Genomic DNA, 26,690 nt, shown 5'->3' with positions numbered 1-26,690 from the left:
GGGCGGCGGGCGGCGGGCAGAGCCTGCGCGGGTCCTGCGCGGCTTTTGCGCGGCCGGGGCAGCACCATGGAGAGCGGCGCGGCAGGACGCCTGGACGCCGCCGCCTTCCTGGGAGCCTGGCGCCGCTTCGACGCCGACGGCAAGTTTTTTGGGGAGGGGGGGACACGCGTGGGGGGACCCCACGGGCGGGTGACCCCCCGGGCGGGAGCACGAGTGGTCGGTGAGCAGCGTCCCCCATGGTGTCCCGCGGGTGTTTTGACTTCCCTCTTCCCCCACGTCGTGTCCAAACTTCCCGTTTTCCCCCAAACTTTTCCTCTTTGTCATCACCTCCCCGCCCCTCCTGCTCTGTTGGCTCTTGGGTTCCCCGTTTGTGTTTTCCCTGAAAAGTTTCCTGTAAGGAGAACCCCTGCGGGATCCCCGCAGTGCTGTGCCCACCACCCCACAGGAGCAAAACAATCAAATGGGGCATGAACCCCCCTGAGCAGGCAGGAAGGGGACCCCCACCCCTCAGCCTCGGCACAGCGAGCGGTCCCGTAACGCCCCACCGCTGAGATGTTCTACTTGCCTTTAGACAACGGCTACATAGAAGGGAAGGAGCTCGACAACTTCTTTCACCATCTCCTGGAGAAGCTGGGGCCAGAAGTAAGTACCGTGCCGTGCTCGTCGTGCACCACCTCAAAAGGCTGTGATATTAGCGGTTATTTGTTCTTATTGTCCTCGGGTTGCTAGCTTCCCTAGCAATCCCTGAGGGAAAGAGCTCTTCGCTTAGCAACTCGGTGGCATTTAGGCAGGTAAAGCAACAAGTGCAAAGCATTGGAGCGTTTGTTCTCGGTCCGACATCTGCTCTCCCCACGAGGCTGCAGCTGGCACCCTCTAAAGACGATAGGAAGGGTGGAGAGAAAGTCATTTACTGACACTGAAACACGTGAAAAAGCAGTGACACGCTGCCGGGCAGGGCGAGGGGCAGCACCACGGTGATGCTTTACTCCAGCAGGTGCTGATGAGCTTCGTTAATACAAGGGGTTTGTTTCCAAGGTCCCTTCTTAACAAATATTCTGTCATTAATTTTAAATAGTGCTTAGGAAGAAGAAGTACATCCGTATGGCTGAAAACGGCCAGAGGACAGATAGGATTCAATTACTTTGCTCGTAAGGTCAAGACCCGGCCCTCAAGTTATTCTGCTTTTCTCCCCTGGTTTACTTTTCTGCTTGTGGCAGCCTTCACCCCTTTCTGCGCTGCTACCAGGAGCTGCACACCAGCTTACAGGGGCTGGCTTCCCCAGCTCCAACGTATGGTCAGCCAGTAAGGGAAAAGGAGTGAGTGCCTTCCAAACGGAAGGTAAGGGTACGCCAAAAAACAGACATTTAAGCAACAAGTAGTTAATGAAAAGGGAAAAGGTAGGTAATGAAAGGCATAAAGTCATGAATATCAAGTGTAAAATCAAAATTACACTTACAAGCTGAGTAGGAGTCTTGGGTCTTCCGGGCTACAATAAGAAAAGATGCTGTGAATCACTTTTTCATCAAGTTTTTGTTTAACTTGCAAGTAAACGTGGACTGAAATATCGGCAGTTTCTGCAGAAGTGTTTCTCCAGAGCTCAGATGGTTAGACGAACAGATAAGCACTTAGAGTTTAAAGCAAATCAGAAAAGACTCAAAGGTAAGCGCTAAGAATCACTAGTGACCCATAAAAGCAGTTCTGAAGAGAGACTGGAAACCTCGCGGTGGGTTTGGACAGGGATGCCAAGCTGCAGGCAGCTCCCTGACAATTAGAGGAATCCAGAGGAATCTCCCAGCCCTGCTCAGTCCCATAGCTGCCCAAGAAAATCTTTCAAGATCCCATCCCATGTGGGGTGTTGGCAGCAACCTCACACCAGCTGGGCGCAGACCTGGTGCGTTACAGCGGTTTTGGCAGCCCTGCTGCTGTCCCCGTGAGCTGTGCTATTCGGGGCTCGCCTAGCTGGCACCTCGCTTGCTTTCGCTCTCTCGGTTTAGCCATGAAAAGAAAAAGCTTAGCACAAAAGGGATGAAGAAATAACCATCTCTCCCCTTCCCTCTTAAGTGGAAGAAATGAATAGGTTAAATCTGGAATAAAGTGCTTGCTGGCTGCCAGGGCACTCAGACAAGCTCTCAAGTGTTTCTGGTGTTCTCCACGGCTCTTCTGTCACACGTTTGTCAGCATTTCCTCCCAGGCAGTGTTGCCCTGGGCAATAAGACAACCTGTTGTCCTCTTCCCCTTGCTGACAGCCTGCTTGCTGTCCTCACAGTTATATTTGGGGACAGGCAGCACCAGAGCAGCCTGCCTCCTGCTCTGCATGCAGGGGATAGCTGCCCCGTGTATGAGATCACCTGCAGCACTGCATAGAGCACACTTCTCTACCCGCTTTGTACAATGAGTTTGTGTAACGCTTTTCACCCATTTTGCTCTTTTTCACGTGCTTTATTTTGTACAGGGTTGTGGTTATTGTGGGAGGGGTGAAGAGCCCCCCCTGCAACGCTTTTCACTGCCCTACAGGAAGACAATGGCATCGGTGATACGAGCAGTGAGCTGGGGCTGAGCATCCCTCTGCTTTAGTGCTCATTTTGACACTTATTTCTTCGGTGGCCTCTTGACATCTCTTTCTCTTGCACTGTAAAAGAGAGAGACAGTAATATGTACTGGCGTGACTTCCAGATGTGTCGCAAGGATTAATTAGTGACTGCGTCTGAAGTGCTCTACAAGTGATAAATAATGTTATCAGCTCTGGAAGTTGTCTCTGCTTGAATAGCAAATGGTCTCATAATTATATTTTTTCAGCCTGCACTCTCTAAGCTGTTATTTCTGTTAATGACCACTGTAGTCCGTCAGCTCTGTTTTTCTTCCCAGTGACTCCGCAGCATCCCCAGCTGACACTAAATGCCAGGGGATCAGAGCAGCTGGGAAAACAATGCAGAGCGAGCCCTCAGCAACAATCTGGGAGTCAGATTTCTCGGTGACGGGGCTGAGCAAGGAAGGAAACTTGAAATGCCATCCAGCGAGGGAGGCTAATGCAGTGTCTTTTATTGAACCATCAGGAAGCTGGGGAGAAAGGGAAAACTTTGAGGCAAGGGTAGACCTGAGTTTTGCCAACGCCTTTTAACCTTATAATAAACAGATACGAATCCCAGAAGCTGCTTTCTGTCTCTCCCCCTCCAGCAAGGGGCAGTTCTAAGAAATGCCTTTGATTTCCAGGTGGGCATTACACGTATAGAAGGGGTCAGTGCAACACAGAGGATTTATGGCACTGATGTACTCCAGTCGGTGTAACTTCTCCATCAGCTGGCAGGGCTTCCATGAAGAAATGGGTTGCTTTGTTTGCAGGGTATGAGACGGGATCAGGGACAATTCAGCCCAACACCAGCCCAGGTTTGTGGGCTGCTCTCTCTATACATCTGCTGCTGTCATCACTACCATGACTTCTCTTGAACCACTTCAGCCTCCAGCTTCACTGAACGGGTGCTGTGAGCTGCCTGTGCACCTGCTTACTTGTAAACCTCATTCTTCTACATTCTGGACACATTTCCATTTGTGAAATCCATTATCCTGCAGTGAAAATCTAGTTTTCTTGCAGTACTGAAGAAGTAGTTTTATTGGAACAGGAAATACTGCCCCGATATTTCTCTCTTACATCACTATGCATCTTTCTTTTTAGAAATTATTTAGGATCTTCCTTGCTTCTTTGCTATAGTTTTAATGAAGCTCTATGTAAATTCTGGTAATAATTAGACAAGGAGGGGTTTCTAGATGAATGACTGTAAATTTCGGATTGGCCTCTTACTGAAAATTTCTATAAAATCAATTATATCTGCGCCGATACAAAAGGAATTGTACGTTACCATTGCACTTTCTGGGTTCTTCCACAGAAAGGCATTTGTTTAAATTATTGTAAAATTAGGAGATTTAGGAACAGAAGACTTCCAGATAAACATTTGTAGTCTTCACCCAACTGGAAGTGTGTAAGAGGCCATGCATGGAAATCTTTGAAGTGCAAATTTGTTCAGGTAAGACAGGTATTAGCCTTGATATAATCCCTGCTCCCCCAAACCACCTAGATAGTTCTGACTGGGAGGGACTGAAGTTAATCTTCAGGAGCTCAGCCTGAACAGCTGCAAAGGATTTGTCTTTGATTTTTACTTCCAAAGATGATCAGCCCCCAGCCTGTCTCGCATGTCAGCCTTGCCTTGCACAACGTGTTGTTTGTCTAAATCGTGTGTTTAACTTGGTGGTCAGATGACATGGTCAGGAACAGCTAGTTGCTCAAACCAAAGTTAATGTCCAAAATATCAGCCAGCCTCAGAGCCACCCAAAGCAGACTGCCCCTGTGTTGGACCACCCAAACAGAGCCAGGGTCGCAGAGCAGGTCTCTGGTGACCAGCAGGTCAAGTAAGAGCAAGAAGACCCCAACCAAAAAGCATTCATCTTGCAGCCTCCTCCAGGCTAACTCAGAAATGTAAACCCTGAGTCAATTCTGGTAATTGCCCAAATACTTTTATTTATTTAGGTGTGGCTTTTGTTAGCCTTGATTATCCCGACCAATTTCTATTCCAGTTGCTGCAAGTTAAGGCAGAGCACTGCAAACACCTGGAAGTATCTATAATGGCAAGCTCAACGCGCCCATGGGAATAACAGGCAAAACTGATGTGTTTTTGTTGCCCAAAGGCATGTCAAAAAGCATTTAGCCTAGTGGAAAGGGCAGAACAAAGAACCTGTCCAAAGCCTAACCGCAGAAACGTGACGGCACAGGGAAGGCTGCAATAGCCTTTGTTGGATGCTGGTGTCTGCTATGCAAAAAAAAGATTTCCCACATATGTGCTGATGAGAGCTAAAGCAAAATAAGCAACTAAAGCCCGCAAGGGATGACAGTGTAAGTTCTCATCTATTGTAGCAAGCAGGATTGTAGTAAATCCTAACCAAAGTACAGGGCCAAGTCCTCCAGCAATAGCACTGCAGGTCAGCAAGCAAGATTGGCCCGGTAGCTTTGGGTGAAATCACATGCTAAAAAAGACAAAGCAGTCCAGCATACAACTGCGTGGATGGAGTGAAATCATTCATGAATATATACTTTTTTAACACTACAGGATTTAAAGAACAAATGCTTAGCCAAAAAAAGTTCTCTGTCTAAAGTCGAAGTGTATGTTTCTGATGTCTCGTCTGGTCTTCGCAGGCCTGCCATCATTATTGTGCAGTTTTTGGCATGGTAATTATTGTCAGGTTTTTTTCCAACTATCATTCTTGGCAGTTGTAATTTATTTTCATAGATCTTGTAGGAACTTGATATCTCTGAGACCCTTTGCGCTTCTATCAAATTTGGCTGAAACGTTGTTAGGAGAAACATGTGCTCAAGATAAGCTTCATTTTTATCACGAAACAGGCTATAATAGTCACTTACATTTAATTTCTTCTTGCTTTTTATACTGTCATCAGTATAGGGACTGGCTTCCAAAAATCATGTCAAGAAGGAAAAAAAAAAATCATGACAAGGCTGTCTTGATCAGCAGGGATTAAATGAGGCTGCCCCTTTCACCAAATAGTCAAGTCTCCACAGCGCTCCGTGCATTCGCTTTTTGCTCCCCCAAAACAAATGACTCATAGCTGTATTTTCATCATGAAAAGCTGCTGACAAGCACATGGATCCCTTAAGGAGTAAAAATTTAATCAGAAAGCATGGGGCAAGGGTAAAACAATGTGAAAGGAACAAGTTAACGAAGGAGACAGATTACAGCCAGGTTTCCAAAGAATCATAATCAGCCTTGACAAAGAAATGAAATGCTGTGTGGTTTAAAAAAATGTGAACATGCCCTTTCCATTATTACAAACTGTATTAAAAATCAAATTACCTTTGTGATGCTAAGTATTTCTAAAGGGTTTCCACAAAAGGAAAGATGAAGACTGGACTTGGAAAAGAGAAAGCAGAAAATTCATTTGTTATGGCAACTTCAATTATAGAAGCTCTCCTCTGCAAAACTATGTGGAAGAGCATCCGTAGAAAGAAATTTACTGCTCAGCCCTGAGATACGTATGAACAAAGTCGCAGTAATATTTTAAATTGTACTTTTATGAGGAAAAAAATGACGTGTCCTCTTTCTCATAGGGCATAGTAAGGATTTATTCCTTGACTGGGCAGTGCGAGCATGGAACAGAGCTTCGAAACCATGCAGCACCCAACCTGTGAGGGACTTTGTGTTCATGTAGAATAGATATTCATATGTATAAGGAATATGTATATATGTTAGTTTATATAAAGCTGGGGGCTTTGTACTCCTTCATATGAAGGAACCTACAAAGGGATTAGAGCATCCCTCTGTTCCAGGCTAGTTTTTATCACCATTACAGCCCAATGAAGTTTGTAATTCTTGGGATTAGCAGTAAATTTATTTTTTCTCTCTTAAGTGAGCATCAGGGAAGACTTTGCTGGAGGTTTCCTTCTGCTGCAGGGCACTCAGCACACTGAGGGGCCCTTCCTCCCTTCCCAGCTGAGTACTTGCTCTCCCAGCAACCACAATCTTCCTCAGCCCAGCCTTGAGCAAAGCCAGAGACGGGTCCCAGTTCAGATGTGTTTTCCATTCTTCATTACACTGTGGATGGATGCTAAATGTGAGAATTTCTATAGCTGTTTCTGCTTTAAGCGGGCAGCAGTCCAGGTCAAAACTGTGCTCCTTTGTCAATTAGGATTATTACCTCCTGATAAAATTATCTTCCAGAAACTCACGGAGGTGCATACAGCAGGGAAAATACAGAATGACAGCTTGCGTTCTGTGGAAGGCCATCCCATGGATACAACATCATTTGCTTTCACAAACTTTCACAAAGCAGAAGTTTATCAAGCTGCTAACAAGTTTGCAGAATTCTAGCCCAAGCATTGAACACTTCCGAAAGCTTTGCAAACCTTTGAGAGTAGGGAGAGATGCTTAAAATGGAGATGATGCTTGAGACAGGCAATGTGGTCAAGACAGCATTCGCTTTTAAGGAAAAGAGAAAAAAAAAAAAAAAAAAAAAAAAAAAAAAAGGCTGTGCTCGACTACAGTGCAACCACTCCTCAGAGAATAGTGTCCTAGAGACTGGATTTTTTCCTTACTCCCCTTATAATCCATCGAGGATTGAATAAATGGAGTGTGAGCCTGAGGCATTTGCAACAAGTATGTGTTTGGCTTAGGCTTTCCTGCTTGTCTCAACATTTAGTTGAACAGCAAATTAATAATTCCAGGGGAAGGAAGGAAGGAAGGAAGGAAGGAAGGAAGGAAGGAAGGAAGGAAGGAAGGAAGGAAGGAAGGAAGGAAGGAAGGAAGGAAGGAAGGAAGGAAGGAAGGAAAAAAAAACAAACTTTCTGGGGAATCTGGGAGCCATAGCACTGCGAGCAGCATGTATGTAAACAGCATCTATCCTTGCATGTGCCTATCTGGAGGGCTCTCCTTGTTCTTCAGCCTCTGCTCTTTCTCCCTTTATTATAAGACTTGCCCTGATCTATGAGGCAAGGAAATATTTGTAAGAGCCTAAAAGCAACTGGAATATAACATAGACAATAATTTTGTCCAAATATTTTCAAGAAAAGGATTAGCATCTCCATCCATGGTCCTGGCTCTTCCCTGCAGTCTGCTCAGGCTGCCCCACAGCAACCTACAGACCTCCAAAGTCAGATTTCAGAGTGAGCAGGTACAACAGGAGTCTGCAGTTCCTGTCCTTGCTTGGACAAGTGGAACAAGTAATGCAGACTACATGCAGGCTTTTTTCCACCCTTTTTGTGACTGAGAGGCAGTTGGAACAACCTACGGGTCTGCTTGCCCCCTACCTTGGTTTGTGAACATCACCTTTGAAACATAATGGTCATACTCTGAGAAGATATATCATACACAGCGTAAAAATCTGTAATATAAAAATTATTTTGCTTGAGTGTGTGTCTTGGGAAAGCCCATTTCTACAGCATCTTTTACTTCCCTTTTATTCCTTGAAAGCAAAAGTTGCTTTTTAGCAGATCCTGCTACCTTTAGTGTTTCATAAGCAGCGTATTTATGAACAGAGATAGCTTGGCCAATATGAGAAATACACTATACCTCTCGGACTAAAACCTACTGGAGCTGTGTCTCTGTACATTCCAGGTTTGGGGTATTTACTCAATGTACTCATTTGAATCATTAAAAAAAAAAAAAAAAAAAAAAAAAAAAAAAAGAAAAGGAGGCAGTCTTATTTTCATGCAGATAACATTCCTGCCATGCAAAGTTCAATGAAGTAGTGGTTAAAAGCTGACACGAAGTTGAGCATTTAACAAATGACTAGTCTGAACTCTGCAGCACATTTTGTAAAATATCAGCTCTGATTATAGTTTCAGAAATAACTTATCCTACTGGGCCTGGAGGAGGATAATTTCAGAGTACTTTGCAAGCCTATTGAAGTCAGCAACTGATAGGCTTGCCTAATGCCTGGGAAGTGTCTGGAAGTGTCAAGGTGCAGTCAGGAGGCAATTTAACTGGCACGAGGATCGCAAGCTATAATGCTGAGGGGATGGCCCTCCGGGGCATCTCCCCTGCGGTGCTGCGCCCCAAGGGACATGCTCCACCTGCCCTACAAAGAGCCGCCTGGGTGCCCCTGTCCTCCCATTCCCCCTCCCAGATCCCCGGATTTTCCTTCATCTGGCTCTTCCTCCGTTACTGCAGATAGTGACGAGATAAAAGAGATTTGCTTGCTCTAAGCAGAGCCCCCCTCCCAGTTACTTTGACTTGACACTTATAAATCGAAGCCAATTAACATTTTCTCCCTGATTTCAACATAGGATCCTCTGCGTGGCCCATGCTATCAACGGCTGATATTGCACCATGCTGTGAAAGGTTTCTGTGTGAGCCCATAATGACTGTGTGCAGGCAGCTGCTCCCGAGCTCCGAGTCTGCTCTGAAGCAAGGTGAAGGCAAATTAAATGATACCATAAACGATCAGTCATGCCGTCTGACTACCCATTTAACTCTAGATATCTTTTTATGTGTTATTACTAGCAGCAAATTAAGGCTTTTGGAAAATACCAGTCACACCTAAACATGTGGGAAAAGCTGGTGACAACGCGGGGTTTGAAATAACCCTTAGCTTAATGAGCTTAATCAGAAGATACGGTATCTCACTGCCTTTCTAATGACTTCATCTGTGACATCCTGCTGTGTCTTCACAGCCCAGTCACTGTACAAATCCTCTGTAGCAGAACTGCTTGGGAGCAGCTGGGAATGGCATTGTCAGCTGGCTGCTGCTGAGTGTGGGCAAGGCCAGGAAGGTTTCGGAGCATCAGGCACATTCACTTCCCTTTGTGGTGGTTTCAAACACCCATCTCAAGGGAGAAGATGAGCTGCAGGAGCAGCCCTGTTACTCAGCTCAGAGGGGCTCAAAAAGTGGATGAAAAAGAGAAGCTGGGTTAGGAGACGCAGAAAGACACTGCTATATCCATAACTCACTCAGATGTTGAGAAGATAAAGCCTTTCAAGGGGTTTTCTACAGAGGTGGCGAGGATTTAATTTATGCTCTTGTAAAAATGGTAGAAAAGTATGCAGAGAGATGGATGGGGTTCTCCTCCCAGAGAGGCTGGGATCAGAGCCAGGAGCTGGCCCCTGCGGGTGCAGAGGGCAAGGTGACGTGGTGACCGCTGCTGAGGGATTCGCCAGCTGGGCTTCCCAGCCCAGCCACGAAGCTTGTCTCACCAGAGGGCTTTCCCCAGGGCGGGGAGGTCAGGCTTTGTGTAGCCACGTCAGACCAGGTACCCTAAAGGTTACGGTTTAAGAAGAAGTGGTGCCTGGTTAACCTACACGTTGTGTTTCACCTGTCGCAGCAATGGCTGTCAAAACATGTAACCTGACAAATCCTGAGAGCTCCTCGCTACGAATGAATTGATTATCGGGTCAAGCAGATGCAAAGGGAATGTGAATTGCTTGAAATCCTATGTTATTAGCCCAGAAATGCTGACAGGGCTTACTGCCAGGTCTGGAACCAGCTGACTGGCAATAACAAGCAGCCATCTCGCCCCACAGACAGTTTTCAAGGCTGATGATCTAGTGAACTACAGAGATGTACTTCAAGGATAAGGGTGTGTTCCTGAATGAAACAAGACGACAATGAGCAGCATCAGAACTGCTGTAATATAAGCCCAAGCAAAACCAAACCCCAGGGATACAGTGGGAACAGTTGGCTAAAGAAGCAGCATCGCTGAAATGTTTTAGGGTCTCCAAGCGCTGGTCTCCCAGCTGATAGCTTAGTTACCACAAAGTCATGAGTAGAACTTATTTCCAGATATTCAGCCGAGGCGGTGTGTTTGTGGGCTTTTAGCAGCATTATCCCCCGGCTGTAAGGATGCAGTGTTCCTGGTGGCTCGCTGCGGGTGAGACCTCCTCCACTGGAAGTGCCCCCAGCAACTTGCATGCACCTGTTGTTTCCCCATGGCAGGACACCATCACGGAAGAAAAAGTTCAGAGGATGAAGGAGCAGTTCATGTCCGCCTACGATGTCAGCACCGATGGCCGCTTGCAAATCCAAGAGGTATTTCTGCCTACCCCCAGCCCGGGTTTTCTTTTTACAGAAGGAGGGAGGATGAGGGCCTATAGCAGACTCAGGAGATGTGGGAGATAGAGCTGGGTGGTGAGGGGTGAGTCACGGAGGGACTACGTAGCCAGGCCTCTTGCTCTGGGGTTTATCTCCACGGCAGCTTCTATTTCTCATACTGCATCTGCAGCCATCCAATCTTTCCTTATCTTTACTTTCCTGTTGTTTCAGCTTGCAAATATGATCTTGCCAGATGATGAAAACTTCCTGCTGCTTTTCCGCCGAGAAACTCCCTTGGACAACAGTGTGGAGTTCATGCGGGTCTGTATCTCTGCCTTGCTCTTTCCCCATGCACACCAATAGCTTCTTCAATATATGCACTCCACCGACCTTACCCTGAAGAGTTAGGCCAGGCTGTGAAGGCACACAAATGCATCCCTGCTCTGTTCAGGGACACTGAGAAACCCATCCTCGGCAGAATGGGCACAAGAACAATTGTCAAATACAAACTCCATTTTTTTCTCTGCAAGCTCCTTCAGTTGAAAGTTTTGACATTTCAAAGACTGCTTGCAGTTGCTTTTATTTCCAATGCAAACTGGGGGCTCCTGCAGATCCATGGCCAGCTGCCTGCCAACCTACAGTCAAGGCAATAACCACACTGAGAAGCTGTGTGTACAAATTAGGTAAGAAATGCAGGCCCATATCTCAGTCTTTTCTTCCATTTATAGGAAGCATGTCTGCATTAAATAAGTGATTGCAGCATGTCACACGTACAGCATCCAAATGAGAGTAAACACTATTGTGTGGAAAGTTTATTTTATCTTGTCCACAATTAGTTAAATATTGAGTAACGCAACAGCTTGCTCGTTAGGGAAGTCCCGGTTCAGATCTTTACTATCTCCAGCGTGGGTGATTAATTGCAATATTTATGCAGTTGCATCCATCTATCCCCATCCAGATCTGGCGCAGCTACGATGCTGATAGCAGTGGATTTATTTCAGCTGGCGAGCTCAAAGTAAGTTATTCTAACCAGTCTCCTTGGGCTTGATCTATGGCTCACAGATGTCAACGGCAGCCCTTCCGTCGCCTTTACCAATTTGCTGCCTTTTTGTGTGGATGACAAATGTCACTTCTAGCTTGTTCACAGCCAGTTTAAGGGCAGGGCACCCTCCGGCCTTCTGGCACAGCTGCAGGGACCGTGCTGGGCTGGAGGAGGCTTTTCTGTCACCCCTGCTGTCCCACTGCCCCCAGGAGGAGCTGCCTCACCGCGTCTTTGCTCGTGCACCTCTCCCAGCCTTGCTGAACAGAGCTGTCCTTTATTAATGGGGTTTCTTCCTAGTCTCTTCACAAACCTGTGGATTTTTTGAATGCTGATTTTTTTTAAAGGCTTTTGAGGCAGAAGCCTGTTCAGAAACCACCATGCACGTGCTTTGAGCAGTCGCTGGGCTGCAGCCTCCATGTGCAGCCCCACACAGGCAGATACTGAAGTGTTCTGCTGAATGGAGACTATTTTCATCGGAGATCAGTTAGCAAATACTGCAGGACTTAGGTTATTGTTTACGTGCTTTGCAGGTGAATTGTTCCATTACAACTGATTCTGCTACGCCTGCTCAGTGGAAATTTGGTTATTTTCTGATTTATTTGTAAAAAACATGCTTCAGCTTAAAATGTGAGTTTTACATGAAATTGAAGGCACTGGTACTAATCAGGAATGTGAAGCCAGATCCATGTGCCCCTGCTGAATGTGGATCTAGTTTCTTACTGCTCCTTCTTGAACTTACTCTGAGAGTAACATTTGACTCTTTCCTGACTACAGGATTTCCTGCGAGATCTCTTTCTGCAGCATAACAAGGTGGTTGCTGAAGTAAAGCTGGAAGAATATACTGACACGATGGTAAGAAAAGAGAGCAATAATGTTGTTTGGATTATAGTACTGCCTAAAAATCTCCCTGAGGGTAAATGCCCCAGTATGTGGGGCCACAGATGCCCTCTCAAAGGCTTTTTCTTCCCCAGGAGATCCCTGTGGGAAGTTGAGCGGCACATGCTGCTTCTTTGCACTGATCTGGCCATCAGCCATGAGCTGCGTTTCAATTATTTTTGCTTTGAGGTGAATGGTTTATTATGAGAAAATAGCTTGACTTTGTGCCACAGCAAACAAAGCCCTAAACCTGTTCCAAAAAATGGGTGAGGTGCATGCATCCTTCTTCGGGGGAGGTTCAGCCTCAGACAGGTCCCCAGATCCCTCTCTCCCTCCCTCCTAGCCAAACCTTCTGCTCTCGAGATTCAGGTATACATCTCTTGTCCTCTGCAAAACCTAGAAAGCCTTGCTGGCTCCCTGCTGCTTCCCTGAAAGGCTGGGAGCTTGAAGGCTTAAAGGCTTTGTCTTGTCCCCTGCCTTCTCACAATGTAGCTTTTATCCTGCAATCATCAGCAACATAATATTTGGTGTAAGTTTAGCATCAGTCACCTGGATTTCAGAGCAACTTATTTTATCTAACCATCTGAAAACAAGAAAGAAAGAAAAAAAAAAGCTCATTTCTGATGTCATTATCAAGGGTATCATTTGAGTTCCACCAGAAGACATCTACCGTTGCAATTTTCTAAATGATTTTCACACGGGACTATCTTGCTTCTTGGCACAAAATCTGTGTTTGTACCTACAGAAGAGCTTGGCATGCAAGCAAATGAGGAGCTGCCCACATGTTTTGCAATGCCACGTTATGAATGCATGAAACATCAGTGACTAAAAATGTGACCCTTGAAAGCAAAGTCAAAAACTGTACCTAATGGTGTACAGAAGTGTGTACGTCTTTTCGTATTTATAGGACAGGGAAGGGAGAGGAAAGCAGACTGCTGAAATTATTTTCCAGCTGGAAGAGCTTGAAAACAATAAAAATCCAGAAGCCACAGCCAGAACAAAAATCTTTCCAGCAGTGTTTCTAGGTAGCAAACAGCTTTTAGGCTGCTCCATTAAGGTTCCCTTCCCCAGCGGCTCATCTCTGACCTAGGGCTGCTGGTGGATAGGTGATCTGAAGCTCATAGACACTGGGCGGCTCATTTCCTCCAACTTTTTTCCCTTTCGAATAATTTCCCAAGAAATATCTGTGATTTCTGCCACCCCAATGCAGCTAGGTAGCAATGTGTTTGGGAAGAAATGTGGTGTGGTGATGCCGTCCAGGGCTGACAGCCAGGGGGTCTGGTTTCTATTCCCATATTTTTTATAGATTGCCTTTGTGTCTTTGAAGAGACAGTTTAGTCTCTATGCTGCAGAATAAGATTTGATTTGGGAAAGGGAATGCTTCATATATCTGGGAAAATCTATGACTTGAAATGCAAGTCTGGCTCGTGAGGACAAAAGCTTGCAAGCCATAATGCCAAAAGGATCAAGGATGTTATTAGAAAATGAGGATATGGCAGATGACTTTTCCCCCTTAAGATTCTTTATTATAAAGATTGAGGATGTTTACAAACACACCTGATCCCAAGAGCTAAGTTAGGATGTGAAATCACAGAGTAACATCACAGGTGTTGCAGTATCCTGCAGTAAAATGGAGGGTGCGTATCCTGTGTATCACGGCAAGGTCAGAGCATCCACGTGGACAGCATCTCTACGGTAGCAGATGCACTGCAAAAAGTGATTGCATGGGAACTTGTCTGAAGCAGTTGTACAAAATGATAGGGAGGGAAGAAAGATTCAGTCTTATACTACCAGTGTATTTAAAAGAGATAAAATTGTATTAAAAAGGGGAGAAAAAAATGACTTGAGGTGCCAAGAACAAAGGTATGATGCCAAGACCCAGGTGATGAGAGCACTCTGCTTTCTCTTCATGCTTTCTGCACAGAGCAGGAAACTTCTTCCATCACCACTGTCAGGGTGATAGAGACCCTGACATACTTGGCTGCAAAGCCGGAGCCTCACATTTCATTACTGAGGTTTTACAGCCTTTCTGTTGCATCTCTAGCAACCATCAACACCATCAACAATTCCTTTCCTTCAGAATGGAAATACTTGTATTTCTTTCCCCACTACTTTGTTCCCACCCTTGCTTAGAGCACAAGGTCTTCTGGACGAGGACCTATTTCTGCTGCTCACAGCTATGGGGTCTCTGACGGTGGCTTTTAAGTGCCACTGTAATAGTTTTTGGCTGAAAGAAGCAGCATCCCAAGGAGCTGTAATCCCATCTGTCTCCAAAGGCATTTAACAGATCTTTGTCCTCTTCTCCGTGCACTCCACAGCTGGCTGCGTTTATCTTAAGCAGCTACTGACACACCGAGTGGGCCCTCGAGCTTTCTGGCCATAGGGATGAAGAGGAAAAGATAGAAATGATCATTCTAAGGAAAAAAACCCCGGCATGAAAATAAATAAATAATAATAATAATAAAAGAATTAAAAAAAAATCCCTTACAATTCTGTGCTGGGTATTTGTGGCTTTAACTTGTGAGAGGTATAAACTGATATCACACTAACCAGGAATGGCAAATAGCAACTACTTATGCTGCTGTAAATGATCCTACAGCGCATGAACAAGCAAAGGGAAAAAAGAAAAAAAAAAAGAAAAAAAGAAAAAAAGAAACAGCTGCGAAGAGATAGAAAGTATTCCTTTTGGAAGTATTGCTTTTGTTTGTTGCTATGAGGAGCCAGAAATGTCACTAGTGCCTCAAAAAAGAAGTACCTTTCTCTCTCTAACTTAGATTTAAGGTAGCACTGCAAATGCTGGTCCTGAGCAAATGTGAAGGAATAGGGAAGAGAAGATGGGAGTGACATTAATGCTCACTGTCATCAGTGAAGGCTCTCTCCTGGATTACTGGATTTTGGATCCAGCTACAAGCCTTACGTCCAAATTCGTGGTGTAGGTTCTTCAGACTTTTCAGATTCAGATGCATTTACATATATAGACAGATACACATATGTATACACACATACATACATATTAATAATTTTATATAATTCTAACTTTATATTTCATATATATTTACCTATTTATTTGTATGAACACGATTCTCATTCCTTGTCTTTAGCCACTTCAAGTCAGACATAGGCAAAAACAGAGTATCTGAGGTAGTGTTTCTGCTCTGCTTCACTGCTACTTGAAGCACTTCCCCATTTTTAACATCTGTATATTGGTTGTCTGCAGAAAGTAGCATCACTTTATCAGGTTGCTTAGAAGCCATTTGTTAGCAGACTATTCTATTTCCTTGTGACCTTGGCATACTTTCTTCAGAGAACACTGATTTAGATCAGGGATTAGATCAACAAATAATGTTGGGAAGAAAAGAGGTAGGGAATTGGTTGGCACTGCACAAGCACCATGAGTTTGTTAAATCAAATCTTAAGGAGCACCAGAGTCACTGAGAAATGTTGTGAAAGAATATTTGAGTTCTCAAGGCTCTTGATGAGGGAATTAAAGTAGCAGCTCTGTGCTGAGGAACCCCCTTTGCAGGGTTTCTGTTAGTTTTTGTGCTTAAATATATATATGTGTGTGTGTGTGTGTGTGTGCTTGTATTAATAGTCATTAAGAGTGTATTAGTATTTACTTACACACAGGCATTTGCATGAGAATATAAACAGCGATGTGCTGTTCTGAATCTTTGAAAAAAAGTCTGTGGGTTTGTCCTCTTCCAGAAGAGACAAACCACAGATGACTTCTAGACTGAGAGTTGTGGGCAGGGAGCAAGGTGCTCAGAGGCAGAATCAAAGCTTTGTATTGCTCTGAGCCTCTCTCAGCAGTGAGAAGACATCTGGGAGATGGGGTGGGGGAAGGGATGTAATTGAAAGTGAAGGCTTTTAATAGCATGGTAAGAATATTATGCCTTCTTTAAGCAACACAAAATGGAGAAATGAAAACTTGCCCCATTACTGCTTCATCGTGAGGAGAGTGTGGAGGATGACAGTAGTATTAACAACCTGTCCCATGCTGCTGGTGAAGTTTCAGCCCATGCACACCCAGTTTATGCTTGCATTTCCCAGCATTTTGTCACGAGTGACAGCTTCCATACACGTCCATGCACATAGCTGTGTACTTCAGCAGAATGTTGTCAATGCCTGAATATGAACCAGATTTAAGACACAGCTTTTGATGAAGTTAAGTATTCATCCCTCGTCTTCTGTAAGAACAAAATTCACACTCAGCTCTTGCATTTTGGCATACATTATTACCTTGCTCATAGAAGCATCGTAGCTTCCCAGATAGCAGCATGCTACTTCTAATTGGTAATCCCAGTGTCTACAAGCCACATGCAGGGGAAAGCTCAATACTGAGGCAAAGTTCAGCAAATTATGTTACATATACTGCTGAAATAGTCACACGTAGAACACTGATACTCACTTTTTGAATTGCTTTATGTTGCTATAATCAGGCTGAGCATTAGAATGTCCTGTAATTTGAGCATTATTATATTTTAGCAAAACATAAAGGATAAAAATAACAAAAGCAGAATATACTCTTTGCCCACCACAAACTAAATTTCTAGGAAGGCAATAATGTAAGCGCAGTGACTAGAAATTCAATAAGTATTGGCCATGAACTGCAACATCTGAAGAAAATTAGTGTATGGATATGGCTGAGGATGAAATCTTATCTCCAGAGAAGTCAATACAGCAATCCTCACAGCTATAATGCTGCCATAGTTTAACCATGCTTATCTGCAGAAGTTCTGGGGATGGAGCTGTGTATCCTGAGCAGTCACCACCCCCACACGCAAATCCACAGCTGACTAGGTGAGGGCTCTTGGTCTTCTCAGTGCGAAGGGAGACAGGCTCACTTCTCCCTGAAGATGCTCTGTGTCCATGTGAATTGTGCACTACCTTTATTTTGCATTGGGTGGACTATTGGTGCTTTTGTGGTTGCTGGCTGTCCCCTCTGTGAGGACAGTGCTGGAGGTTCAAAGTGGTTACTTCTTCATCTGTGAAAGCCTGTCTGTCTGTCTGTACTCTTTGCCAATACCTGTGTATTTACATAGGGAAAATCCAGGTGGTTTGCCTCCTTACACCTTAATGGGCAAGCTAGATTATCCATATAAATTAAGTCCTTTATGACCACCAAAGGAACAGTGCAATGGAAAGACATCTTTGTTATGATGATGAAAGCCTAAACAGAGCCTGTTATGTTTCTTAACACATGCTAATCCAACTTCCCAAAGCCCTAGAAACACAATGGTGCAGTATGGCCTAAAACTGGTGGTTTAAAGGAGAGGTCATTGTCCTTCCCTTCTCATGGTATTGGTCCACGCTGGCCTTCATCCCAGGTGGCTCTGTATGAATGCTGTGACTCCAAGAGACTGCATCTCCAGTTCTGTACTGGCACTGCAGCCGTCAAGCCTCCTAATGCCAGCCACCACACTGGGAGCCCTCCCTGAGATCTTCCTCATGCTTCTGGGTCAGTATGACTCCTCTCACTGCAGAAAGGCTGCCCTATTGTGCATGATAAAGAGAGGGTTCTCACACAGCTTGTGAACACCATGGAGAGAAATCTGGCTCCTATGTCACTTCTAGACTTAATCCCAGTGGTTCTGTCGTCTCCAGTGTTGCACCATGCTTGCTGTGACGTAAGCCAACAGGGGCAGAAAATCACATTTCAGCTCAAGCTTTACTTCCAAAGACCAAAACCTGTGCAACACAAGTGCCTGCAGGCTTTTGAAAATCCCAGCAAGTAACAGTCTGGTCTTTTAAGAACCAAAAGACTCTTAGAAATCCAGCACTAAATGACTTATACCTAGGTTATACAGGCAAGCTGGTGGGGCAGAGAACTGAACTTCTGTCCCAGGGGTCCCACAGGGCCTTCCAGGGCTCTGCAAAAGTCTCTGGGCCACCATCCTTCCCCACAGAAACAAGACATAGGTAGTCTTACTGCTTGGAGGTGTGTCTTTGGGCTTTGTTTATACACATGCAGTAACTTTTTTTACTCCTCGGCTATTTTAGTTATAGCTGACGCGATAGAGGTGGTCGAGATCGAGCTGTACATTTTTAGAAGGTAGATGGTCAGGGAAGAGACAACTCTCTCTGTGTGTGTCCCCACACACCCCCAGGGATAATACACTTCATTGCACATCAGAGAAGGGACAGAAAAGTGTTTAAAAGCCAGCTTTAGTAATTCCATTGATCACAAACCCATTTATTTTGGTTGTTTACTTCTCTCCTTATCTCTGTCACAGAAAATAATTTGGGTTTATAATCTTACATGGCTCTTCAAAGCATGTGTGAGCTTGTCATATCTTGGTGTTTCAGTGGCCCTCTTTACAACACCTGATTGAGGAGGCAGAAATATTTTTTGCTGAATTCAAAGCCAATGGCACTTTTAATTTAGCACTTGAAATGCAAGATGTAGCAACTTTCGTTTTGTGAAACCAGATCTCACTTATGCTCTGTCTGCCTCAGAGTACACAGACTAAATTCAGACAAACAGAGCTAAGACTTCCCTGGTGCACTGCCATTAAAATGTCAGAGAATTAATTTGTGCAAACATTGGGTAACTTGACAGTAAAACAAATGCATCATTTTATAAAGCATACCGCTGAATGCAACAAAGCTTTTAATGAAATTGAGTGTTATTTAAACATGCCAGACCTTATCCTTAACCACATTGAGATGTTGCATATCAGGCTGGCAGCATAAATACACCTTTCGAGAATGTAAACTGAAAATCCATCAAGTTTAACATATCAAGATGGTATGCAAAGGCAAAAGTTTCAATTAGAAACAATCTCATAACAATTTAAAATATCTACTTCTCCCATGAGCTATGCATCATCATATGGGGTGGGTACCCTTTGTCATTCTTTGTGTACTTATGTACACAATTAGCAGATCAGATCAAATACTTGCACGCTTGAAATTTGAAAGTTTAATTAATGAACATTTCCCTAGGCTTTTCCATCCCAAGATTGCCATATAGCATGTATGCATGAGCTACAGTTGTCCAAATAATAGGATTAGGTCTATCTTGTTAGCTGTGGTACCTCAACTAATTCAGTGAATGCTGTTCCATCTTCCCTACGTGTTTTCCATCCTTCATGTGGAATTCACAATGCAACAATTAGACTGACCTAGCTCTTCCAGCAAGACATTCTTTTTTTCTCTCTGTTGACTGGTATGGGCAACAAAAACATTGCATAGGTTTGAAAATTTCATTTAGGATGTTTTTTTGCAGAAAAAAATAAAAAATAAAAAATTTGAAAATGCAAAGATTCTCTCTTGATATTGCAAAAACAGAAATGAATGAAAGAGGGCAGAGAGGAGAGCTGGTTAGATATAAGTAGACATGGTAAACCACTGGAAGTTTACTGTTAAGCTGAAAGATTGAGTGCATACGAAGCAAATTGATTGGGGACGTTGCTTTTCAGTAAGCATTCCACTAAGGGATGCATTATCTCTGTAGTTAAATTTGTTTTAATGGAGTCTACAATGCTGCTGGAAAATTGCAAAGGGTTCAGAAATGGATAAAGTTGAAAACCACTGGCTCAGAAAATTGATAACGAAGCAGAAAGATTTTCACAACTAAACCATCACCTCTAATCTAGCCTGTTTCATTAAGGATGCACAAAACTCTTCAGCCTCTCACAGCTATTTGAGACTTCTGAAACCATTAAAATACTTTGTACCCACAATGTAAAGCAAGTGCAGGGCAGGTGGGACACTTGAAAGTCCAAGGAAAGATATGGCTACACTAGGGTGCTTATTTTTTATGATAAATGAGATGAGACTTGAGATGTTTAATGGGAAAAGAAACTCATGGCTTGTCTTAGACAGGTCTACCTAAAATGAAAAACAGGTATAAGTCTGCTTCTTGGATTGGGGGACCAATTCTGTCCTGGTCCCAGAAGTTGTCATCATGGTCAACATTTATATATGTTTAGCATGATTAGCATGATTGTACAGAGGTCAGGACCACGTGGTCACGGAGCTGAGCTTCTCCAAGAAGTGTGTTTACTTTCTTGAGGCATCACAATGGAAATGGCACAACTGGAACCCTGTTTGAATCCTAAGTCTAGGCTGAAACACGGGCTTTTAAGTCTCAAGAGAGTACTTCTGAAATGCCACAGAGAATAGAGGCAAAAAATCTTCTTCGGGAACTCAGAAAATACATGGAGAAGGATCTGGGTGGAGTTCAAGGAGTTCTAAAGGCAGTAATTTCCAGCGTGTTCTGGTAAGGGCCTTGTGTCTCTATGTGAGGACTTGGCCAGCACCTTCAGCTCGGCCTGCTCTGTGCTGGGCAGGCCGAGCTCATCCCAGTGGGGCACAGCATCCACAAAATGCTGCCTTCTCCCACCATGCAAGGCTATCCATCTTATGGTGGTTTCTTACCGACCCGTGGATACTGTGGGGTCACTAATGCTCCTCAGTGGCCTAAATGGAGAGATTTAGAGAAATGTTTTCAAAAGCTGTTGAGTCACTATACAGCCCAGGGGCTATGGCATCCCTACTACCCACATTTTGGCACTTTCTTTAGCGGGCTAAATAGGAGTCATCTCCATAAACTTCCTTTATGGAGTATTTTTCTGAGTAATTGTGCAAGCTGGATGTTGCAAGGCAGCCTGCGAGGGCTCCTCTGCAGAAGGAGCTATTATGGTTATCTCCCTCTCTCCTCATACAACATGCAAAAATGGTTTAGCCACTAATGTGGCCATTTGGAAAGAGGTTTTTAAAATCTTATCTGTGGTGATTTACCCTTACAGGGAACATTCACCATTTTCTGTTGCCTGCAGAAATACTACTTTATCTGCAAAGAACCAAAAGCTCAGCTTTTTCTCTCTGATGGCACTGGGATGCTGTCATTGCAAGGACATTTCAATCCCACAGCGGCACCAGCGTGGTCAGCTCCCACTTGCAACCCTGCCTCCTGCCTTGCCCTGTTGTGGCCCAAGCAGACACCAGGGAAATATCCTCACAATGCAGTGGGACAAAATGAGGGGCAGAAGGCAAGGTGGAAGTGGTCAGCTAAGATGAAGAGGGACATGTTGGATTGACCCAGTGTGAGAGAAATTCTCAGGGTGGTTCAGCAGCTTTAATTGTCTATCCAGCTCTAGGCAAAAAGAAAAGTAGGAAAGCGGCTTTCCTTGTGCCACTAAATATCTGCATTGAGATACGTGATTTTTCCAAAGATCTCAGTATGGACCTTCATTTGTACATGTGAGTTTTACACTTTCTATCAATAGGAGGAAAAGTGAGCCAATACCAAGTGCTCATCAAAATTCCCATCCAAACCTCAGTAGTGTAAATCACAGAAGAATTAATAAAAACCTGCTGCAGTATCTTATTTACTCCCAGCAAAATAGAAGGCTACCACAGACTCACCAACCTCAGCACAGGCACCAGAGCACGGGGCAGAAAAGAGGCAGTGCTGACAAAAAAAAAAAAAAAAAAAAAAAAAAAACACCTCAGTGGCTCCCCAAATACATGAAATAAACAGATAATATCTGGTGGTGACTCACCAAAAAGATTGCATTTAGAAAAAAATAATATTCAGGAAAGGATAACTTTTGCACTCACCCAAATTAACCTCTTGAGATTGGCAGCATGAATCTTCTTCCCAGTCCTAGCCAAATTTTTCTCAGGGCACAGCAAAACGTCTATCAGCTTTTTTTTCTATGTCTTCTCCTTATGGCCTATCTATTTGATGGAGACACTGTCTTCTTGATTTTTAGATGAAAATCTTTGACAAAAACAAGGATGGACGGCTGGACCTGAATGACCTGGCAAGGTAGGCTTCAATTACAATGATGCATTTTTCAGCTTGCAATGCATATCTAGGCAGGGTGACGACTTAAAGCAGTAAATATGTCTCTGGGGACATGCATTTGAATCCTACATTACATCAGGCACTCTCATGTAGGCATCTCAGGTCTCTGACACGTGGTCCCCACTGTGACAGCCTGTGAGCACTTACTGCTGATGACACTGAGCAATGCTAGGAGTGGTTCTCGATCACCAACTTGCTCTGGCACAGCTTGTGCCACCTCAACACGGATTCCCAGGAGGTGGAGAAGAAACCAGTAGCACTGCTCCTCCAAAAGGTTGGCAGTCCCTCTCAGCAGGGGATGAGCATTTGTTTCATATTGCCATGTACAGCACGGATGGCAAAGAGGTTTTCTCCTTGGTTGAGGAGTTCAGGCACCACTAAGTTTGGCCATGTCAACAGGAGAGGATTTGGAGAGACAAGGGGAAGATGCTTGTGAATGAAACACATTTATTGCACCTTGAACCCTTCAGTTTGTGGAAGTCTTTTGGTACACCCCAAAACTACTGGCTCTAAGAGCCTCAGGGCAAGCAGAGCAGCTGGGAAAAAAATAATAATAATAATAATTAAAAAAATAGCTTTTATCTGTGCTGTGAGGGACTTGGGGATTGAGGTGGGGGGAAGGAGGGTAATTTGTGTGGCCTCAGCACTCGGGCCAGCATTACTACATCCTTTCCTTTTACAGCCACCAATTCTTCCTCGAAAAGAGGGTGGTAAATGACAACTTCCTGTAACGCAGCACAGCAACCCAGTTGCAGGGGAATAATAGTCTGGCAGTTCTTGTGTCAGAGGCTGGCAGCCTCCACTGCAGTGGGCCACCAGGAATAAATGTGCTGTGAGAGGTGGCGGTGCTAAGAAACATGGTTTTCTGTGAGCCGAGGAAGACGTGCAGCTCCCCATCAGACAGGGAGGGAGGCACGTGCTTACTGAACAGCACCCATGAATAACACTGCAGGAGGTTTTCTATTTTAAAGGCCTGTAATCTCAAATCCCCATGCTTTATGAACTGGAATAGTTCAGAGCAGTTTGTGTGTAGACAACAAAGTGGCAAGATGGTAATTTGAATCTCTCCGTTCAGGATTCTGGCGCTTCAGGAAAATTTCCTTCTTCAATTTAAAATGGATGTAAGTATTTTCTGATGCATTCTTCCCATCTCTCTCAGCTAAGATAACCTGGGCCAAAACCTGCATCTCTTTTTTTCTCTTTCTTTTTCATTTGTTTCTCCTCCCTGCATGCAGGCTTGCAGCACAGAGGAAAGGAAAAGAGATTTTGAGAAAATCTTCGCACACTATGACGTTGTGAGTCCTAGAGGCTGTTTCTTTGTGGTCTTTATGTGACACTGATTAAATACACACTGCTAACAGTTATTGTCCCTGGTGGGTGCTGTGGGTTGCAGCAGTGCCAGATCCCGTGGGTCAGAGGTGTCCATGTACAGGTATGGAGAGCAGAGCTGGATGATGGTCAGAGACCACATGGCAAAGGACAGATTTCCACTTTTTCGATCACCACAGGCAGTACTGCTGCATTAACAGTATCACCATGCAGGAGACACAAGGGCTGCAGGAAAATGAAATCCCTTCCAGTACTGAGCCAAGAGTAATTCTAAATCTGGCCCTGGGCAGACAGAAATACCCAACCATAGGTTACAAAACAGCAATCCAGAGCCACTTCTTCCATTCACACGGTGGTGTGGTGTGATGACCTGCAAGCCTCACTAAATGGTGGGAGATGTTGCTGCCATCTGAGGGGAAGAGATGGTTTGGAGAAAAGGAAGGGATGCTAGCATTATTGGGCTCAGTGACCAGGTGGACCTACTGCCTAGTAAACATCTCTGTGATTTTGACTTTCTGGAGGGTTTTGATGTTTATTCCATCTTTCAGAGTAAAACGGGAGCACTTGAAGGCCCGGAAGTGGATGGGTTTGTCAAAGACATGATGGAACTGGTCAAGGTATCTTCATGGCTCTTACTATTTATTAACACCCTATATGCCCTATAATAATGCAGTGCTTATTCTGGTCAAGTTATGTAAATAGAGTGGGTAGTGGGAACACAGAGTCAAATTTCACTTTGATCAGAAGCAGAAACTAAAGTCATCATCTCAGCATAAACACGGTAGAGCATTTCACCATATCACAGCAATTCTGCCTTAACAAATTAACACTGCTTGACTCAGAAGTTGTATTTAAGAAAAGTCCATTCTAACTCATGCTCTGAGCTGAGCAGACATTATAGCATTACAAACATTTAATGAAAATTTAGTCACCACCTACTCTACCCACACAGACATATTTTTTACTCTAATGAAATTAGTATTTAGGATAAAATAGCTGGAGGGTGTTGAGTTAGCCGAAAGAAAAATTGGAATGAGTAATATGTGCCTCTGCCTTTTCATACCATATCTGAGTGCAAAGCAAGGTAATGCTGGTCAGAGCTGGGAGCCTTCAGCTCCACTGACAGTGACACAGACTGAAGGTTCCCAGAGCATCATTGAGCTTGTTTGAAACTTCAGAAAGTTCATCCGTAGGATCCTTGATGGTTGTGATTTTGTAAGGCCATACAATCAGCTTTAGAGGACGATATTCCATAGCATGCCTTGGTGAGCGTGGGCCGGGAGAATGGGTGACTGAAGCTTCAGCACGGGACTACTGAGAGCTGCCTCTGCAACAGAAATCTTCTCAGAGCAAATCATTTCCCTCGTTATCCTGCCGTCAAGCTGCTGAACAGCTGGTCAGAGATGACAGGGCAATTCATATTTAGAAGGTGGTAACAGTACAAAGGTTTATATATGAATATATATATAAAAAAAAAAAAACAAAACACAAAAAAACAGTTGTTATTCTTAAATTCTGCCTTCTCAATGATGAGCAAGTGTACCTGTATTGATACTGATCGGCCTACAGTCCCAAGTCCATTTGGCAGACACCAAAGACCACATCTGTGTGCAGGCAGCTGAGAGTCTGTATATGTTATAGCCATGGCATGTAGGGAAGGGTGTGAGAACAAATGGACCTCTGGACCTGTGTTCTGTGCATGTGTGTGCAAAGGAGCGAGGGTTGTACTTGCCCTAGGGGCCTTTCTTCATCAGCAGCACTCCTGGGCACCACTAGCTGTGTGTGTGCATTTGACCTCCTCATTAGGAAGTGGAGAGCACGGAAGTGGTACAGCATTAAGAGCAGGCAGAAGAAAGGTGCCCTGTAAACTATGCCTTTGGCATTCATTTGATCCACTAAAAGTATTTCTGAGTTGCTGACTGGCTTGTAAAATGGTGACCTGGCAACAAAAATGCCATGTGCAACATGTGCCTCCTTGGGCAGCAGGTCTGAGAGAGGAAACTGAATGAAAGCAGAGGCCCAGACACTTGTCTGCAGACACTTGTTTGACGCAGATTAGATACTGCTGATCCTGACTAAGGGCAAAAACCACCTCACATTTCCTTATGGGGCTCACCATGCCATAAACCTAACCATGCCCGTTTTTGCAGGGCCTCATTTATCAATTCTCTGCTCATTTTCCATGTGGGGTCAGGCCACTTTGTTGCTCGCCCTTTGGGGCATCTCCCTGCTGCTGCACTGTTTCCTGCTTTTCAGAGCTGCTGAAATCCAGAGCTGCTTTCCCTCTTAACAACATTGTTCCCTTTTGCCTGCAGCCCAGCATCAGCGGGGTGGACCTGGACAAATTCCGCCAGATTCTGCTCAACCACTGCGATGTGAACAGGGACGGGAAAATTCAGAAATCGGAACTGGCCTTGTGTCTTGGGCTTAAAATGACCCCGTAGCTGTGGCGGTGCTTGTGGCTGTGTTTTCCTTGTGCCCGCTACTCCTGGTAAAAGTGTGCTGTGTAAGCAGGCAGGTGGTGGGGCAGGGGGGCATTTGTATGGATGGGCAGCAGATTGGGGAGGACAATTTTATCAGTGCATATAAATACCTGAAGGGAGGGTGCAAGGAGGGTGGAGCCAGGCTCTTTTCAGTGGTTCCCAATGCCAGGTCAAGAGGCAATGGGCACAAACTGGAACACAAGGGTGTCCCTGCTGGAGCAGTGCTGGGACCAGGCAGCCTCCAGAGGTCACCTCAGCTATGCTGTGACTGTGACAAGTGTCAGTGGGTGGTATTCAGTAGATGCCACTGCTTGTGGGCCCCTCCAGCAGCTTCTCTGCCCACAAGCACACCATTTGCTCAGAAAAGGGGCTGCTCGCCTACTCCTGCCCCCATGAAACACTGCCCAGCCTGTCTGCTAGAGTAGGGACAAGCATCTCCTAATGTCAGTGCTCTTGGGCTGCTGCTGCTCTGTGTTTCTGATGGTTGCCTTCCGTGTGAAGTAATTTCTTTGGTGAGCATTGTGCTTTTGTTTGTGCAGTTAAAATATTGGATGGTTGACAGTGTATTTGTGCAGAAATAAAATAGAAAAAAAAAAAGGCAGTTACAGAAAATCAGAAA

The 26,690-nt window shown here is 44.6% G+C and overlaps 1 protein-coding gene across 1 annotated transcript; it reads left to right on the top strand.

Moving 5' to 3' along the window:
- SCGN (secretagogin, EF-hand calcium binding protein) lies at positions 1–26,690 on the top strand. Its single transcript, XM_035319384.1, has 11 exons — positions 1–139; positions 572–642; positions 10,429–10,521; positions 10,756–10,845; positions 11,483–11,539; positions 12,341–12,418; positions 22,165–22,220; positions 23,335–23,380; positions 23,495–23,554; positions 24,137–24,205; positions 25,904–26,690. Exons 1-11 carry the CDS (start codon positions 67–69, stop codon positions 26,030–26,032), a joined length of 822 nt encoding a protein of 273 aa, XP_035175275.1. The 5' UTR covers positions 1–66; the 3' UTR covers positions 26,033–26,690.

This window comes from Oxyura jamaicensis, chromosome 2 (genome assembly GCF_011077185.1).
Source record: "Oxyura jamaicensis isolate SHBP4307 breed ruddy duck chromosome 2, BPBGC_Ojam_1.0, whole genome shotgun sequence".
Lineage (NCBI taxonomy): Eukaryota > Metazoa > Chordata > Aves > Anseriformes > Anatidae > Oxyura > Oxyura jamaicensis.
Note: the sequence above shows the minus strand (reverse complement) of the source record. Positions and strands in the feature narration are given on the sequence as shown.